This window comes from Ranitomeya imitator, chromosome 3 (assembly GCF_032444005.1).
Source record: "Ranitomeya imitator isolate aRanImi1 chromosome 3, aRanImi1.pri, whole genome shotgun sequence".
NCBI lineage: Eukaryota > Metazoa > Chordata > Amphibia > Anura > Dendrobatidae > Ranitomeya > Ranitomeya imitator.
The window spans coordinates 652,392,322-652,413,108 of NC_091284.1; the positions used below are offsets into that span (position 1 = coordinate 652,392,322).

General features: G+C 41.7%; 1 protein-coding gene across 1 annotated transcript in view; it reads left to right on the plus strand.

The window, feature by feature from the left end:
• Positions 1 to 19,414, plus strand: part of AKAP11 (A-kinase anchoring protein 11) — a 71,902-nt gene extending 52,488 nt beyond the window's left edge. The window contains exons 7-12 of the mRNA XM_069758218.1: positions 39 to 4,326; positions 6,445 to 6,600; positions 9,439 to 9,522; positions 11,018 to 11,064; positions 13,904 to 14,064; positions 15,603 to 19,414. Coding sequence (XP_069614319.1) covers positions 39 to 4,326; positions 6,445 to 6,600; positions 9,439 to 9,522; positions 11,018 to 11,064; positions 13,904 to 14,064; positions 15,603 to 15,737 — 4,871 coding nt within the window. The 3' untranslated portion in view covers positions 15,738 to 19,414. The remainder of the gene's footprint in view (positions 1 to 38; positions 4,327 to 6,444; positions 6,601 to 9,438; positions 9,523 to 11,017; positions 11,065 to 13,903; positions 14,065 to 15,602) is intronic.
• Positions 19,415 to 20,787: the final 1,373 nt, after the last annotated feature.

A 20,787-nucleotide genomic window follows, 5' to 3' on the forward strand; every position in this document is an offset into this window, starting at 1 on the left:
TTTAAAGCTGTCATTTTCCTTTTCTTTCTTAATTCCAGGAATTGGATGGGAAACCGTGAAAAATCAACGTGATGCTTCTTCTCAAACTCAACCTGCCCATTGTATAGACATCAGTGGATCAAAAATCCTATTCAGCTCTGTGCGCCGTAGATCGTCCATCAAGTCTGCAGTTCTGATGGGTTTCTTAGGACTTCCAGAGATGTCAGCTTCTGTTAAAAATACAGTCACAACATCAATGTGTAATACCTGTACACAGAGAAGTGTTTCTGCCCATGAGAAGATCATATTTTCTCCATCTCCGGTGGAAACCTCTGAATCTGAGTGCTCCAGTCCAAGTCCTATCATTTTCTTAGATGAAGAGGGTTACCAGAAGAGCTTAAGAGCAAAGCTAAATCTGCCAAAGATTCCTGTTGGCAAAGATGGCATTGAGGACTCTGACTCTGAATTAAGTGAATTCTTTGATAGTTTTGATAGGTTTGATGAGCCAGAAACTTCATTAGAAGACCACTGTCAAAATAACCAGAAAGGCGTTCTAGCCAGCCCACCCAAAAAAAGGAAATGTGCCAAAGGAAGCATAAGTACAGTTTGCATGAATCCACAAAAATTTAAGTTTGATCGCCCTAAGCTTTCAGCCAGTGTCAAAAAGCCTACCCCTCGTAAAGCAGAATCTCCTTTTGGTAATATGAGCGACGTACCTGACTCCCCTCGTCCAACAAAAACATGTTCTGAGGATACAGGTACTCTATTCAGTCCTATTCGATCATCTGCTTTTAGTCCTCCAGGATTTCCCTTTGCTTCCGAGGGTACGTCTCATTCATTGAGCCCTGGTGATATCCCACCAGTAAAGGCCCGATCGTATGACAAATTAAGTGAATACGCAAACTGGGTATGCAGTGACATGTTTGACACGGTCCTAAATACCAGGCCAACCTCCCATATGGTAAAAAAAGAACCAGAGAAAACTCCAAAGCAGAAACGTAAATCTCACGGCAGAGAGTTGGAACGGAAGTCAAAGTCCAAACACAAATCCATTAAGGGAGGAATTCAGAGATTTGCGGCAGACCTGGTAGAGAAGAGTTTAGGCAATGCATTTAAAGACTTGCAGAGAGGAGTTTCCTCGTGCACTAGTGCACTGTGCCAGCTTGCGGCAAGGCTAACTTCATATGTTTTCCAAATGGCATTTTATGAAATCGGAAGGAGACAGGCATTCTCAATTAAGAAGCGAGCCATTAATAGCCTGGCAAACCTGATGGTGAGTGACGTCATTACAAGTGCTTTTCAAGAGCTGCGGTATATAAAGAAGCAGATGGTTACTAATGCAGTGACCCGTTTTGCTGCAGACCTTGCAGAGGAGCTTGTTTTTGAAGGAATGATGGAAGTGTGTCAGTTTTCCCACCCACCAACTCCAAGTGTTTCGTACTGCCAGTCATTTGATTTTGAAGACGTCGTAGTTAGTTCCTATGCTAAAGACTTGTCAGAATCTGTAATTCAGGAGGCTTTTATTGAGCTTTCACAAGTAAATGTGGGATTTACACCAGAAGCTGCTATAAGTGTTTCAATGGATAACCTAAAATATGTAAGCTCAGAAGGTATGATGCCGGCTAGTCTATCATCACCCGTATTCCCTGCTCCTAGAAGTCAAGAAGTTTCTCCCACTGAACAGAGATCTAAAATAGACTACACTGTTCAATATGCTCTGTTCTTTACCTCTGGCCTGATGAGCTCTGTACCTGTGCCTGTAGCCGCAAAAGTCTTGAGCCAACAACCAATAACAAATGAGCAAACTGATTTCTCGGCCAACAGAAACTTGTATACAGACAATGTCAAAAATTATCATATATCTACAGAAAGCATTGGCGATATGTCATCTGACAAAAAGATCATACTTGGTCATAGCCAAGAAGATGGAGATGGAGTTAAAACCTTCTCTGTAACGATGGTGGACATGATTGTAAATGAAGCCTATGATGTTATAAAGTCATCCAAAACCGTGAACGATTATGCCGAAACGATGGCCAATAAAATAATGCCCTTCCAGGAATCTTTTTTTGATGGAAATACATCACAATACTGTGTTCAAGACGCAGACAGGGCTATTTTTAAGCACTCTCTACTTAAGAGCATGCAGACTTCTTCATCCAGATTAGAAGATGTGAAATCCAGCAATTTGATTGACTGCAATACAAATCTGAGACCAGAGCCCGGAATCATTTTTTATTCTCCAAAATCTTCAGAGCAGCACAAAAAGATTTTTAGATGTCCCCAAGAACATGGCGTTCCAAGCCCATACTATACTATTAGGCAGCTGGATCAGGATTACAAGAATGATCCTATAGAAAAGCATCCTCTAGGCACTTGTCCAGGACAATCAGATGCTTCATATAATATCGAGAATATCACTTCCAGAAGAAATGTGTATAGTACGGATGGAGCAGACCCTTCATTTTTTCACTGTCTCCCTCATATTAACAGTTTTTCCTCTGTAATGTGTAGTTGTGGTGATAATTTCTTTGTTGAAGAAAAGAATAATCCAAAAGACTCTAGTATGTCCGCACTTCCGGGTACACCACCTCCAACACCTTTGACGGGTAATGACAGAAGTCCGGAAAGGAGTATGAGAAAGCTTAGCAAGAGACTAAAAGGACAACTGGCAAAAGAGTTCTATCCAGCCACCCCACCTTCTACTCCTCACTTGTCTGTACAGGAACATGATAATGGTAAAAAAGATGATTTTATGCTTCGGCTCATGAGATCGCTGTCTGAAGAGGTGGAAAGCTCTAGCAGTGATGATAGCTTTGAAGAACCTGAGGTCTCAGAAGAAACGTGCAGATATGCTGACTACTTATCCAGTAACATCATATCTGTTGCCACTGACAAGGCTGCCTACTCCTTAAATGATGACTTTTTACAAGGACCAACACCGAGGAACTTGTCACAGTTAAGTGTGCTGAGTGATAAGTGGGGTTATCCTGCCTATATGAGAAATATTACAGAAGATCTATTAGAGACTTTGTGCAAATATGCCAATAATGTTGCTGGTGAAGTCCTCAGTGAAGCCAAGGAAACCATAGGAAGCAGGAAGAACTCCTTGTGTGATGTAGATTATTGTAGCTTGGAAAGAGACTGCCGTCAGAAAGAAAGTACCTCCAAGTATGGTGGTATGAGTTATAGGGCATCTGACCCTACCACTCTTTCTTTACCTCTCAATAACGGTGGTAGTGGATTGACTTCGAAGTACCCCAGCTGTGAGAGTGTCACCGAAGAATATGCCGATCACCTTATCAGAGTGCTAAAGATGGAAGGGGGCAATAGTGAGTTAATTTTAGATCAATATGCGAGCCGGTTAGTTTATAGGGCTATGAAGTCTGGCCTCCAGCAGGCCTCAAAAACTATTAAAGTGAAATGTAACCGGAAGGTTGTGTCCAGAGTGAAATCTGATGCCAGTACCAGCAAAGACATTCTCAGACTATTAAACAGGACTCGCCATTCTGAGAAAGACAAGCGTAGACAAAGTAACGTTACCCTTCATTCATTTACTGAGGACTCCCTACTGAAACCTGAACTCACTGGCCTACTTAGTTTTGCAGAGTCCCTTGCTCAGACTATAACATGTGATGTAAAAAGAAAGCTCAAAATGTCCTCTTCGTCTCTTCCCAAATCGCTGACCGATTCTTGTCTCTACTCTAAATCGAAGAACGATTATGTTACTGGTGAACTTGTCAAATCCTCATTTCCCAAATCACTCCTTCCCTTACCTTATAAGCAGAAACTATATCATAGCACCGGCAGCCTAAATGATCATGGTCTTAATGATGGGATTCTAAAAGCTATTGAGCAGTATGCCTGTAAAGTTGTAGATCGCACCTTGGAAGTCAGCATAGAAGCGGCCAGGATGCAGGCGATGGAGAGTAAGAAGAAAAATGAGAAGGCTCTTCATGCTGGAAAATTAATCCATTCTTATGGCCCTGCATGCAGGCTGTGTAGTGCAATAGAGCAGCACGGCAGCTCTGTGTCGTCTTGTCACTTCTTGTTGGGACACGATAGCTCCAGAAAAGGGAAGCAGTGCTCCAAGTCCAGGCAAAATGCCTGCCAGAAATCAAGATTTTTTCATATGAACGTCCCTAAAATCCACATTGACCTTGATAAAAGGACAATGTTTGCTGATAAAATAGTAAGTGCAGCACTTGAGAAAGCAGAACGGGAGCTGAGCAACACAAGTCTGGGAGCTGATAGCGGCATTGGACACAATGGGATAAGCTTTGCTGAAAGTCTTACCACAGAAATCATGATGTCCACTATGAAGAATTTTGGGCATGTCAGCATAAGGTGATGATAATTTGTTTCTACCATGTTGAATTTTTAAATGTATTTCTGAAAACTAATATGTGTGAACGTTTTGGGAATATAAAGCAGGGCAAGTTGCAGTTTAGATTAATACATTAATACTATGACTGTGGATATTTCTCAAAGGAGTCATTGCAGTAGGGAAAAAATATTGTGACATTCGCCTCAGCAATTCACACTCACGCTTGTTCTGAGATAATGTGGATCTCCCCGCCAGTTTATACATCCTGACTCCTGAGGTAGACAATACTGCTCAACCAGTTGCTGGCTTAGGCTTCGGATCCCTGCTGTGGCCACTGATTGACTTTTAGGGCATTTCCTAGCATTTCAAATGTCAGGAGCAGGAAGAAGAGACTAGTGGGGGAAGACAGGAGCAGGAAGAAGAGACTAGTGGAGGAAGACAGGAGAAGGAAGAAGAGACTAGTGGGGGAAGACAGGAGCAGGAAGAAGAGACTAGTGGGGGAAGACAGGAGCAGGAAGAAGAGACTAGTGGGGGAAGACAGGAGCAGGAAGAAGAGACTAGTGGGGGAAGACAGGAGCAGGAAGAAGAGACTAGTGGAGGAAGACAGGAGAAGAAAGAAGAGACTAGTGGGGGAAGACAGGAGCAGGAAGAAGAGACTAGTGGGGGAAGACAGGAGCAGGAAGAAGAGACTAGTGGGGGAAGACAGGAGCAGGAAGAAGAGACTAGTGGGGGAAGACAGGAGCAGGAAGAAGAGACTAGTGGGGGAAGACAGGAGCAGGAAGAAGAGACTAGTGTGGGAAGACAGGAGCAGGAAGAAGAGACTAGTGGGGGAAGACAGGAGCAGGAAGAAGAGACTAGTGGGGGAAGACAGGAGCAGGAAGAAGAGACTAGTGGGGGAAGACAGGAGCAGGAAGAAGAGACTAGTGGGGGAAGACAGGAGCAGGAAGAAGAGACTAGTGGAGGAAGACAGGAGAAGGAAGAAGAGACTAGTGGGGGAAGACAGGAGCAGGAAGAAGAGACTAGTGGGGGAAGACAGGAGCAGGAAGAAGAGACTAGTGGGGGAAGACAGGAGCAGGAAGAAGAGACTAGTGGGGGAAGACAGGAGCAGGAAGAAGAGACTAGTGGGGGAAGACAGGAGCAGGAAGAAGACTAGTGGGGGAAGACAGGAGCAGGAAGAAGAGACTAGTGGGGGAAGACAGGAGCAGGAAGAAGAGACTAGTGGGGGACCTGGTAAGCACTCAAATAGAAGCAGCAGATGATCAGTGAATTATGATTTTTATTATTTTAAAACCTTTTTGAGCCCCTTGGCAAGACATCTTCCCTGCACAACCCCTATAAATATCAGCAACAATTCCAAGTGTTGATTGTTGTTTCTAGAGTTAGGGCGAGTAGAATCCTACGTCCCGGTCCATTGGCCACAACAGTGGTTTAGAAGCAGAATTGCCTTTTTCCTGACGGCATCCTTTTGATTAGCTGGCGTGTTACAACGTCATCATTGTGGTGTGACACATACGTGACTTTGCACCAGGATCGGCTAAGGAAGAGCCACTGATCCCGTCCGGTAAGGGACAGTGTTTCCATTCCTATTCAATGGCCATCAACCACTGTCCAGATGGATTGGGGCACAAAAATCGATACACACCAACTCTAGTTGTTTCCTTATTAAAGTGAGTCTGTCAGCACAAAATGATCTATCAAACCAAGCACAATCTGTCAAACCAAGCACAGTCTCTTGGTGCAGTCAAACAGTTCAATGCACCTTCCCAGCAACCCCTTTCCTATCTGTTTCTGTCCTTCTGTGGCTTTTATAAAGCCAGAGCTGTCATCCAAGGAAGAGGTGAGAAGATATAGATGAAAAACCCCTGGGAGTTAGGGTCACTGAACTGTTTGGCCATGGCAAGGGTGCACCATTGTCTGTGCTTGGTTTGACCAGTTATTTTGTGCTAACGGACTCCTTTTAAAACTATTCCAAATAGTGAATGTACACCCCCCCCATCCTGCTTTGTATTTTGTTACTGTTGTTGGTATAACTTTCTTAACCCTGGGTGGCTCATAGTTTACTTTTTACTTTTTTTCACTGATTTGGGCATTATTTGCATTTTAGAGATATGTTTGCTCTTTTTATATTCTGCTGTTAGTTCTATTGGCAAAGATGGCTTCCAGTCAGTAGACTCGGTGACCAGTCAACACACCAGTGTCAGCATGGGTGATGACAGCACAGGCAGCTGGTCAAATTTGAGCTTTGAAGACGAACACCAGGATGAATGCAGCAGTTTTCTTCAGCTTAGTGACAGGTAAGTGACATTCTAAAATGTTATTTAAATCGCACCAACATATTCCGCAGCACTTTACAATTAATGTATAGGGAAATGGCGCAACTTCTAGTTTTCCTGGTCATGGGTAGAATACCATTAAAGGAGCTTTCCCAGGCACAAAAGTTTATTTTAATCAATAGATCTGTGAATCATAATAATTTCCACAATTGGATGTTTTTAAACAAAATGTTCCTGTGCTGAGATAATCTTACAAATGTGCCCCTGCTGTGTACTGTGTAATGGCTGTGTCTGACCGTACAGGAACGTGGTGTGATCCTACCACAGCTCCTGGGCAGGGGAGGAAGCAAAAGGGAGTACACAGATATTACAGTATGGGATCACAGCTGATCCTTTCTGTGAGGTAAAACATTGTTTGAAAACAGGCAGGGAAATATTTTACCTCACAGAAAAAAATCCGCTGTGATCCCCTGCTGTAATGTCTGTATACTCTTTTGCTTCCTCCCCTGCCCAGGAGCTGTGGTATGATCAGACCATGTCCTGTACGGTCAGACACAGCAATTACACAGTACACAGAAGGGGCACATTATAACATTATCTCAGGGATATTTTACTTAAACATATCCAATTGTGGAAATTATTATTCCAAGATCTAATGATTACAATGAACTTTTGTTTGTGGGGAAACCCCTTTAAGTTTTGTAGCTCAGATTTTCATTTCATGTCTGCTGTGCTAAGCTCAATTTGTCTCTGAAAGATAACTACAACATAAAATGTGGATATGTTCTAACTTGGGGCTGTAATTTCTTAGATACAAATAGTTTGAAGCTTGTGATCCCTTGTTTGAAGTCCAATCGTTTGGATAAGTAGATTCTTAGTGTTAGGCTATGTGCCCATGATCAGGAATAGTAGCGTTTTGGATGCAGCGTATTTTCGCTATGTCCAAAACGCTGCTTTCTACATGATGCACTTGTCATGAGTCTATTCAGGGAAAGTACGCAGAGGAGACTAGCGTCTCCGCTACAGAAATTTGTAAACCCGCAAGGCAGGTGAGATCATGCAGTGTTAAACAGAAGCACGGTGGGCATGGGATTTCTGTAAATCCACTGTGCTTGTAATGTAGAACGCAGCGTTTTGGACTCATGAAAAATAAGCTGCGTCCAAAATGCTACTTTTCCTGATTGAGGGCACGTAGCTTTAGGCTATGTTCACACACAGCATTTTTACTGTAGATTTTTCTGGCGCAGTAACGTGAATGAGAGTTTAAAAATCTAATAAACTTTGCTGCAAAAAAAAGCACATTAAAAATGTGTGCATCTTAAGCAACATTTTTTTCACCTACACTTTGGTATTTAGGTTGCTCCCCCACATATATGTATAGTATGGAGGGCACCATAGAAATATGAAAAAATATAAACAATGGGATCGATCCCACAGCGTACAAAAACAGTAAACCAATACGCAAAGAGAAAAGAATACGCTGATAGGGAGATCACCAGAACAATTACACAATATGGCTTTTATTAGAAAAGTGCACACAGAAAAACAGTACAATAAAACCACTTAAAAAACACATACATGAAAACAATGCCCTGTAGATAGTAAGAACTCCCCCTCCTCCCCCCATACAAACTGAACACTCCCGCTGATCTGGCAAAAGGTACAACCCAAAAAGGTATACATGCAGGTGCTGAGTGCATAAATACTAAACAAAAGCTCCTATCCCCATTATGCAGTAATCTAACATGAAGCGGTCAAACACATACCACCTGAGAGTCCCTCGGACTAATGAAAAGTAAATAACCCTGTCTCACACTGATAGTATAATATCTGCTGCCTGCACACGTAAATAATGAACATTGAGCACGACCAATATCTAAATCAGAGCAGGTGGGAGACAAATAAGAGATACAGAGAGTAAATACGTTACACAGGTGCTGCAGAGCCGCAGGCAGCCAGGAGGTGTGACGGAGCTGAAGCCAGGGTGTCAGTCAGGAGAGAGGAGGGGGGCCGAAGCCCAACGCGTATCGCTACACACAGGTAGCTTGGTCAGGGGCAGAAAGAGTATACCTGAGGCACAATTCAAAGATCTATATATAGCCCCAATTACATACCGGAGTGAAGGGATTCAGAACAGCTGTGAGAGCTCCAGAGTTCCCCGAGGTCCAAATGCTAGGAATATGTGCGCGCGCCTTAATGCGCAGGTGCCAACCAGCGATGCCACTGGCTCAGGTGCGCCCTCCTTAATGAGAGAGCCAGAGTCCAACTGCGCATACTCCCGATATAAACACGTTGCTATGGCCACCAGAGAAGGCCGGCCGGCCAAACAAAGTAACAGAAAGATGCGCATGCGCCTACAGAGCGCCCAGTCACAGAATATAAACAATGATAATCTTGCCCGAGACGCCAGTACATCGGCGTCAAGAGGCAAGGCTGAACGTTCAGTTGCAAAGAAGTATAGATCGCAGGTATAGACAGCAGTGCAAGCGCTAGCACACAAAAAAACTAAAATGTACGCGCCACATAGTGCGCGGGCGCTAATTAGCAATGCCGCCGGCTATAGACGCATACATATTAACAAAATGTACATTCATACAGCTATACCCATTATCGGCGTAGACGAATCGCCATAACCCCCAAAATGGGTTGCTCCCCCACAGCGCCTTTATGGCATTCTTATGTTTGCTTTATAGAACAAATATCATAATTCTCAAATGGTTAACCCTAGATAATGTTACCTCTTCGCGAAGACCTTTCCTTCTCGATGCCATGCATTTTATTGCCAGATGCATCTTGTGATGTATTTTGTCTGTTTTACACCCGAAACGTGATCCAGTGAATATTGTCTTCTTCTGGTAGTAATGGTAACAGCAGTAGCTGGAGCAGTTTGGGTTTGGAGGGAGACATGTGTGAAGAGAATTTATCCTTCCCACCATCAGACAGGTTAGTTTAGTTAGAAGCTGTGCATGCAAATAGGCGACCTCTGGAATACGCATGAAATATTCTGCTGAATCTAATGCATGTGTCATCTTTAATAATGTGCATGCTCCCTCCTATATATGAGTGACCGAGCCAATGATTTTATAGTTTGTCTAAATGTATGTTAATCATTTTTTTGTTTTTTTGTTTTTGTTAAGATAACGTTACATTATAAAAATACTACATAAAATACAGACAACCATGCAAGGAGGAGGTGTTTCATCATTGCTTTTAGATACTGGGCCGGAGGGGCTATTAAATCTGTAGGTGTATGAGTCCCACTAGTGCATCTACACAATGACGATGTATAGAACAGAGACCGGGGCAGGATGTATATTTCTGACATGAAAAATGAATGGTCATTAAAGTCAAATGCACGTTACTGGGTGAATCGGAGGACACCAAGAGCACCTGTCTCACCCTACATGACGGACACCAAGAGCACCTGTCTCACCTTACATGACGGACACCAAGAGCACCTGTCTCACCCTACATGACGGACACCAAGAGCACCTGTCTCACCCTACATGACGGACACCAAGAGCACTTGTCTCACCCTACATGACGGACACCAAGAGCACCTGTCTCACCCTACATGACAGTGTAAACCGGAGGTCCCCAACCTTTCTGACCTTGAGAGCCATGTTCATCTCTGAGAGACGGGTGCGAGCCACATCCTGCTCAGTAGTGACACCCAGAACCCCCTATTACCGGTATAATGATAGCCGAAGAATTTCCACTGAAATCCCACCAAGACAGTGTGCCAAGCTCCAGGGTTTCCTATCTTACCTCCATTCAGATCTGCTCTTCTGTATAAGGCTGCACACAAAACTCATCATCTAGAGAGCCATTGTTAATAGCGGTTTGCTACACCTGGTGCTAATGCCCCAAGCTGGCAGATAACCACGAGCCACACACCACAGGCCCAGGAGCCACTTTTGGCTCTCGAGCTACAGGTTGGAGACCCCTGGTCTAAACTGTGCAAGGACCTCAGAATCACCCACCATGATGGTGCTATATTTACTTGAACTTTATAACCCTGCCTCCATAATTTGGAGGTCTGTCACCTAAATCTACAGTTCTTATTCCTGTTTCACAATCTTTATATGATTACATGATTGCAGATGATTACTAATGGCACATCATTGACTTTATTAGCGAGATAAGAGGGTATGCCCATAAAACATATTATATATTGAAAAGTACAGTTAAGTTGGCATTCTTATTCAGTGGGTTTGTGTTTAAATTTTGTTATAAAACGTGTTTTTGTCCCAATGGTGGCAATAAAAGTCCCTCACTGTGGTCACAACATGTGCATGCAACCCATGACTTGTATTCCCTAGACACATTTACTTTTTTCTGCACTACTTAAACCTTTTTTTTAAACTTTTGCATGGGTATCTTTGCGAAAGAGATTTTTGTTCTATTTAATAATAATGTTTTGCCTGTCGAACCTTAGTGACGGCACAGAAGATAAAGATGAAGACCCAAAAATAACTGCAGAAGGTAATTATATTTGGTTTCTCCTGTGGCTTTATATACAAGTGAAACTTAGAAGTAGAGATTAAGAGTACACTGGTATTCAGCAATCTAATCTAGGACATTCTGTCTAAGGTGTAATTCAGTAGATAAAGTATAATGGTGTGCACTCAGTCTAGAGGAGCGAGGTGCTGGTGTAATGGACTATAAAAGTCCCTGGCAATATGAAATATTTAAATACACCGCACACTCTATGGGTAATTCTATGCAAAATATAGGATTTTATTCACATAACATCAGTAAGGGAGCAGAAACAATTTTATATGTACAGTGAGTGACCAAAATATTTTTGACGTTTCAACCCTCCCGAGTCTTACTCAGCAATCAAATTACACAGCAATCAACACATGGATAATTTATTTTATTATTTTTTCTGCTTTATTTCATTTTTCCGCAATATTGCTTATGTTTGTTGTTATTTATACCTGTTTCTGTTTATTTTCTAGCGACTTTAAGAGTAAGACTCGGGAGGGTCGAAACGTCAAAAATATTTCGGTCGCTCACTGTACATATAAAATTGTTTCTGCTCCCTTACTGATGTTATGTGAATAAAATCCTATACTTTGAAAATAATTACCCATAGAGTGTGCGGTATATTTAAATATTTCATAGTGTGTTTTATCAGAGTGTCATCAGTTATGTCTGTGTGTTAGTTTTTATCATCATCAGTTTTTCTTGGATGTACAAAGAAACAACCCCCGCCCTCCCCCCCCCCCCCCGAAGACTACTCAAGCACACAGATGGCATCTGAATACTGTCCGATTATTCTTTACTTTTTTAAAGGGAATCTGTCAGCAGGTTTTTTGCTATGTAATCTGAAAACAGCAGGAGATAGCGGCCGAAACACAGAATTCAGATATGTGTCACTTGTCAACGTGCGTGCTGTTGTTTACTAACTGTGAAGGATTTATTACTTAAGGTACCGTCACACTAGACGATATCGCTAGCGATCCGTGACGTTGCAGCGTCCTCGCTAGCGATATCGTCCAGTGTGACAGGCAGCAACGATCAGGCCCCTGCTGTGCTGTCGCTGGTCGGGGAAGAAAGTCCAGAACTTTATTTGGTCGCTGGACTCCCCGCAGACATCGCTGAATCGGCGTGTGTGACACCGATTCAGCGATGTCTTCACTGGTAACCAGGGTAAACATCGGGTAACTAAGCGCAGGGCCGCGCTTAGTAACCCGATGTTTACCCTGGTTACCAGCGTAAAAAAACAAACAGTACATACTTACATTCAGCTGTCTGTCCCTTGCCGTCTGGTTCCTGCACTGACTGCTGGCCGTAAAGTGAAAGCAGAGCACAGCCACAGCGGTGAGTCAAGGCTGTGTGACTCACCGCTGTGCTGTGCTTTCACTTTCACTTTACGGCCAGCAGTCAGTGCAGGAACCAGACGGCAAGGGACAGACAGCTGAATGTAAGTATGTACTGTTTGTTTTTTTACGCTGGTAACCAGGGTAAACATCGGGTTACTAAGCGCGGCCCTGCGCTTAGTTACCCGATGTTTACCCTGGTTTACCGGGGACCTCGGGATCGTTGGTCGCTGGAGAGCGGTCTGTGTGACAGCTCTCCAGCGACCAAACAGCGACGCTGCAGCGATCCGGATCGTTGTCGGTATCGCTGCAGCGTCGCTAAGTGTGACGGTACCTTAAGACTAATATTCCTGGACTAGTCAGACTCCTCCCCCCTCCTGTCTATGGGCTTTGTACACAGAGATCCTGATGTAAATCTGAATGCAGCTCTGTTTGTGTAAGAACGGCTGCACCCAGTAATCTAAGCAGTGATGCTTACATCATATGGCAAAACCCATCCAACCACATCAAGGTGTACCTAAATATGGATAAACCCTATCACTTGTCCTACCTCTCTGTGCCAAACCAGGCCACAAGTGGTAGGGTCCATCTATATATAGGTACACCTTGACGTGGTTGGATGGCTTTTGCGCTTCTTGATTAAGAAAATGCTAAATACCTTACGTTTTTAACATTTACAGAAATGGTGGAGATCACAGTGTGCTGACACATTGTGTATGCATATGTTTGTATATTGGCCACATAGTCTTATATTTGTGCACCTATACATTAATGTTCTAAAGCTGTGCAGGCTCAGTTTCTATTTATTATTTTTTTGTTATTATGTTTAAGTGCATCTGACACTCACCTAGGAGCTCACTGAGGCTCTGATCGAGATTTTGTAAAATTCATAGAATGTCGCGTCGCAGTGCTGATTGGATAAGGAAGAAAACCTACTACCAACGCAAGTCAATATCTTCTTAAGATAAAGTACTGGAATATTCAGGAATGACTGTGAGCAGAAAGACCCTCAATCAATGAGCAACAAAAGTCTCTTGTAGCACAGTACTGAAGACCATGCTCATGTTTGTCATTATTAGTTCAATTACTTTTGTTTGCGATTTATGTTGTTCACACAGATAAAAGTAAATAAGGGTTTGTTCACATGTTTTTACCGGGGAAAGAATGTAGTTTTTACAATGCCAGCAAAATAAATGACGTTTCTGAAATCTCATGCTGCATATTTTTACTTTCAGATTTGAACCTTTTAAAAAAAATCTACAGCATGTCAATTTTTTCAGCATTTTTGCAGTGTTTTTCACCCATTTAAATGAATGGATTAAAATTGCACACATTCTACTTTGCGTTTTTCCTGCCATTATTTTTCTGCGTCAAATACTAGACTTGTGCACATATACTAATAATGGCGGAAGAGGGTTTTTTTTTGCCATTGTGCTAAAGAATTGTGAATGGATTATTCCTAGTGTACATACAAATTGCCTCTGATTGTGTTGCAGTTGTAAATCCGCAGAATAAGATACTACACATCAGAAATGTGGATACAGGGCCAATCACAGTGGAGTCACAGCTCAGGACCATGTTACAGTGGATCGCCGCTTCGGAGTCTGGAATTTCTGAGATTCACTTTCTTGACCATACCAAACAAGAACTTTTGACTGTAAGTTACGGTTCCTTACAAGTGATGCACACAAACCTTCAGCAACTGTTGAACTCCCTTGACAGTCAGATACATTGTCCCACGTGTGTTACTAAAAATAAAAACCATACTTGAAATCCACAGGTCTAAATTTTTCTTTTATCCAGTTATGAGTCCCAGCATTTAATTTGAAATATATGAGTTGCAATGTAGCTCACTGTTCTATGCAGTTTAAGTACTCCCCAATGACTTCTATGGAAGTTACGGACGTATCCCAGCCGCCCAGCTGTTTCCTTTAGAGGAATTTGTCAGTAGGTTCAACCCTCTTAAGCTGTCTATGTGGGCATGCAGGTCATAGGAAGCTGAGTGAAATGATACCTTGATATCTGAGATCCAATGTCTTATTCCAGTGAATCTACATTTGTCTTCTGTGTATGAGTTGTCCAGGTCTATAGATCGGACACTGATCTGCTTCCAGAGATTATTGTAAATGGAAGGGGGCATTACCAGTGTGATGTGTAATGGCCGCTCTCTGATCTCGCTGCAGAGCTGTGTGTGATTATACCTGACACATCTGCCGCTTCAGGCACAGCCATCATCTCACAGGCAGACAGTATTGCAATATTGTTGCAATAGAGCAGAGCTGTGAGAGCTGCAGTTGTTAACGTGTTTGTTATGAGACAAAGTTCAGTGCTACTGTCCTGTTTTAGTTACATGTCTCACACTGGTAATGTCCCCTTTCATTTATAATAAGATCAGTGTCCGGCCCATAGCCCTGAACCGCTCATTTACATATATGAAGACCGTGGGTTTCTTTGGAATAAAACCTCAGATCGCAGATATCAAGCATCACTTTATTCAGCTTGCTATGACCTACATGCTGATATATACACTGACATATAGACGGCTTAGGAGGGTTGCTCCTACTGACAGATTCCTTTTAATTCCTTTAACCTCTGGCCCTGGCATATAGACAAGCATTCTTTTAGTTTTACTTGCCTTTTTTGTTATTCTGCACATCTGGTTTGTGCAAGCTCAGCTTTGTCTCAACTCATAATGATTTCACAATGTATTTTCTGTGGTTTTCCATAGGAACCTACTTAGTTACTGTAACTGAACTTTTGGACTCATCGGTAGTGATTGTGTACCTGGCTGGTTGCAAAAATGTAAAACCTTATTGTTTGCAGGAAACGCACAGAGTGTGAAGAACAAATTCTAAAATATACAAGAATATTTTGGTTTAAGGTGGAGCAGTACCCACAAATACCACTCTCTGCCACAATAGGAAAATCCACATGAATAATTAGGCTTGTGTTACGACGTGTGGTATTAGGGTGCGGTGACAAACTTTTTACCTTCTTTTTCAAAATTTCCTGTTTTTACCCTTTTTTTTTAACCCACAAACCACGGAGTTGTAAGGTTTTCTATGTCAAAATATTTATCTTGTCAATTTTTCTGTCAAGGACAAGACCTATGTTAGGTTGACATTGAGTTTGCGTATTTTCATGGCTATAACTCACTTATGGAATCATCACAATTTTTTTTTTTTGTCCTTTCAGCTTTTCAGACTGGTTCGAGAAAAAGGCTGGAAGATTGGTGACCTCTTACAAGCTCTTCTGCAATACTGTGAACACTTGGATATGTCCTCGGATGTACCCTGTCCTTTGTATGGCTGGCTGTTGGAATATTGTTAACAGGCTCTTTATCACTGTAGAGAACGATGGGAATTTATCTGAAGACGGTTATTTTAACTAACAGCTTTTTCTGTTTGGTTACTATACTGTAGCTTTGCATTGTGGAACGTGTGTCCAAACCTCGCCATACATAAATGAAGCATATCTATGTGACCAGTACCCGGACTTTTGGAGTACCTGTGTGTTCTTGGCATAAAGTGAAGAGACGTTTCTACGGCACTTGTATCGGCTTCAGGATGCTATTTTATGTCACATATCTGTATCTGAAAACTGCGCCTAGATTTTTATTTTGTAAATTGATTTTAAAGTCACGACATATGTGAAGTTAGATTGCTACTTATCATTTAGAGCACTTGTATGCACAGCGCGCGCGCATTGTGAGACACGTGATTGTATCATTTCTCAGCACTTCTCTCTATATTGTCAATTTTATCACCATTCAATTCACAACTCATCCCAAAACTGAAGATGACTCTGTTTAAATGGTTACACAAGTATAAAGTAGGACCATGTCAATCAACATCAACCCTATTCTGTTAACTGTAAAAACGCTGGTTTCTGATCTCACTGGCTGTTGGCATGGAGGTGTGGGCAGAGATGAGCAGCCGCCGGGCACCTCTGGTGTCACTTACGCACCTTGGGAAATTGGAGGGTTTAAAATGCAACAAAACAATCTCGTTCCCTCCACACTCCCCATAGACTAATACTTCTAAAGACAGAAAATGGACCTCACTAGTGAAGTGTCCCCTAACTGTTGATTAGATACAGCTGAAAAACAAGTTGTTTTTTTTTATGTAGCTCTTGTTTTGTTCTTTTTTTTTTGTTTTTGCTCCTATTGAATTTTTATTTTTATTTTTTTTTTTTTTTGGGGGGGGGGGTGTCTTTAAGGGTATGTGCACACAGCGTGTTTTTCTGTCCGATTCCGATTGTAATCTGGCTGAATAAGCACACAGAAGCGTCCCATAAAATAAACATGATGCACAGCAATGTTAAAATAACATTGCTGTGCACATATTCCTTCTTATGTTACTTTTTTAACTGCTTCAGCGTTTGTAAATCCTGAAGAGGTTAAAATAGGTGACGTGCTCTTTCTTAGGGTTCTGTTGGGAAGCTGCCCGCTTACTATGTTTCACAGTATAGCGTGAAAGTTGTCCGTAGTGGAACCGTTGGCAAGAACAGCAAATCCACTTCAGGAGACAGACTGCAAGCATTTTCCTGAAGTGGCTTTGCCTGGGAAAACGTGATCGCTGCGCAGGTGTCTCAATGATGCTGTGTGCACATACCTTAAAGGGGTTTTCTAGTTTTGGAAAACCCCTATTTCCTGGCTGCAGTTTATTTTTATAAAACAAAACTGTGCAATACTCACCCTTAACGATTTCAATGATGACTCTCTGCCGCTGCTTCCGGTGTATGTTACTGTCTTCTTCAGTAACGTTATGTCGAAAGCACTGCAGTCAATAGCTGAACTCACCGGAAGTGCCCCCGAGATGACCGCCGGAGCCGCTCACTGATTGGCTGCTGAACTGTCAACAGTGCTATAGACAATGCACACAAAGAAGAGTTCCAGAAATTTAGTGCTGGGCCCGGGGCGGACCAGTAATGCTTGTTATCTTGTGTTTTTTTTTTGTTTTTTTTTAACAAACTGGAAAACCCCATTAAAAAACCCACTAAACACAAAGTACACATTAATTTAAAAAATGCCAGCAATTCCTCAATTAATGCTAATTTTTTAAATATTTTGTCTCGTATTACAGTTAACAGGAAGAAAAATACATGCAGAAATCTATGTGTTTCTGGAACTCCGCTATGTTTCCCTTTTCTTCCTCTTTAGGGCTCATTCAGACGTCCATGTTTCTGGTACGTGTTCTGTCCTCGATTTTCACGGATAAAACACGTAGCCATTATACTCTATGGGGCTGTTCACATGTTTGTTTTCCTGTGGACTGTGTGTCCGTACAAATGTCACAAAGACATGGCCGATTATTACTAGCATCACAGATGAATAGCACCGAAACATGTATGTGTCCATGAAAATCACTGATCGCAGAAGGATGGCATCATTGTGCTGTCCAGGAATAACATTGTACTGAATAGGAGAAGCTTGGTCATTGATTTCTTTATCCAGTCGTACCATTTGATTGCGTGCATGAAGAAACATGGACGTATGAGTGAGGCTTACTGTTCTGTACGTGGTCTAATTGAGCCGTGAATTCACTAAATGTAAGAGTTCTAAGTTCCACCCCCTTGGCTAATGGTCAGGACTTCAACCAGCCCCGAGAGGAAGGTAAGATTGGCTCCTGTGTTATTAGTATAATTAGTATAATTTCTACAAGACTGACGGTTTTGGTATCATGCAGAAAATGCTGCAGACAATTGCTGGGCAACAATAATAATTTGTGTCAGTGCACACCAGCCATTTTTTTTCACGCAGACCAAAAAATGTTTTATTTTTATATATACACATTTTTTTAATTTCTTTATTTGTAAATTGGAAAAAGGAAAGTGATTCAAACCTTTTTTCATTTCATAATGTTTTTAAACTTTTTTCTTTTTTTTTTATACTTTAATTCTTCTTTGAATCCCCCTAGCTGGTATGACCCTGTGATTATTTGAAGGCTTGTACTATGTACTATATGCAGCAATATCAGAACTGTATCATGTAGTGAAGGTAATAATGTCTTATGAAGCCCAGGGTGGGCAATAGGGGCCTTGAGTGGTTACAAAGCAGCAATCGGAGCTAGCTCCTACTGCTGCTGGTTAGAGGCATGTGCCAGCTGTATGTGGTGTGGGCTCCATACTCCAAAACCCAAATGTTATTTTACAGCTGCGATGTTTGTTTCTTCCCGGACAATCACTTTAGGGTTTGGGGGAAATATGCAGTTTTGTTTTTTTTCTTTCTTTTTCACCTGCTACAGATAGAAGTTAGGCGTAAGTCAATAGTAACTACAAACAATATGGTTTTGTGATTTTTGTTTCGTACTTTTGATGTGTTTTTTGATTCCATGATTTCTTTTTCTTTCAAAAGCTGCAGAAATTGACATGCTGTGGATTAACAATTTGCGCCCCAGTCAATTTTTTTTTTCACTTCGTATATTGGAGCTAAACATCATGTGATTCTCTTTGTGAACTTGCCTGGTTTTGGGCTGTACTTTTCTCTGGTTTAAACCACATAGCTGACTTTTCATCTGCTCACTGTAATGTCCTAAGGAATGTACCCACTAACATTAAATGCAGTGAATATTTTGGGCAAAAAAATCTGTTGCATTTTACAGCATCGGCATTGTGTTATGTGAGAGATGAACGAAAAAAATCTCATGCACAGACTACAGATTTGGTATGAAAGTTTTGGCATAACATTTCCAGTGAACTGTTTTTGTGATGATTTTTGTGCCAAGGCCCAAGTGTCACCATGGTTTAATTGGTAGGAACCGACGTTGGCAATCTGGTATCTATGTTTTGGACGTATCACGAAAAAAAATCACGGACAGCTACTATTTTTTTTTGCATGTTCAAATGATAAAACTATAAAAATTCATATCAAAGATTAGTTATGGCTTCTACAACCTAGATTATTACTGTACACACAAGCCACATTTACGATGAACTGTAACATGAGGATAAACACAATCGCAATCATTTGTACAAGTTTCTCCAGTTTAAAAAAAAAAAAAAAATCCTGGTCACATCAGTATTGTGATATTACTAACCTAATAGGAATGTCACAATCAAACAATACGGAGGATCACATATTGAAGGTCTGTGATATGCAAACAAATACCACTATGGATAAAACTGTATTAGACCATGGCTTGTAATTAAAAAGATCACAATGTGACGGGATCAGAGATTATAACTAGTGATGAGCGAATGTGCTCGGGTAGGGTGTAATCGGAGCATGATTGGGAGCTACCCGAATGAATTTGGCGTGTTCAAATAATATGTTCGAGTCCCCGCAGCTGCATGTCTCGCGGCTGTTCAACAGTCGCAACACATGCGGGGATTGCCTAACAAACAGCCAATCTGTGTATGTGTTGCAGCTGTCAAACAGCTGCGAGATATGCGGCAGGAACTCGAACATGTTGGAGCACGCTGAAGACAGCACCCGATCATGGTCTCCTAACACCTTATCCGAGCACATTCGCTCATCACTAATTGTAACCCTTTGCTTGCCTGTCTCCCCATTGGCTCAGACTGCTGCTCATCTCCTTCCCCTACTCTCTGCCCATTCAGATTAGCTGCTCTGTATACGGACAAGCCCATCACTTGCTAGTAAATCTGAGCTGATTTCTAATATAAGGCCAGAATGGTTATGATGTGTAGACTACTAAACTACCAGTGAGAGAGAATCACACTATTGCACATTGTATTACATGAAATATGATTCCGGATACATTTCTTTGGGTGAAAATCCTCTTGTTTTCAGGAGCCTTACATCAATTGCTGTCTTTTGAGACACTGATATGTGCAGTGTATTAACAGTTGTTATATTTTGCGTGTACCTTTGCACAAACTGTACATATGAATTAATATTAATAAAACTATTACTGTAAAGCTGCTGTTGGTTTTAACCAGCAAATAGATGTTTTTCTTTACTCTCGTCAGTTATGTTAAAAAAAATAAATATTAGTAGATAATTAATCATTTCTGGGGTGTCTATTGGTGAAGGCAAAGGGAGAGCGATTTTGCTGTGATTGGCTGGGTAGGTGGGCTCCACTATGACTATTGTAGGCCCTGATAATCATAAAAGGACCATACCTTTGCTGAATATTTGGGAAAAGGGCTTAAAGGGGTATTGCCATCTCCAAGATCCTATCTCAACATGTAGTTGATGTAATAATAATAATATTAGCAAATACCACAATATATGAAGCCGCGCTCGGGGGCAGGTCATGAATCTGATTAAATGAAATCTCTACAGTGTGTAAATGCACAAGTGCTCAGCAAGCAATGTAACTGGAAAACGCCTCTTAATGTTCAGTAAGTTATATGGGCAATTGCAGTGTTAACCTTCGTCAGGCTGCATAATTTTACAACGTTAACAGGCTGCAGA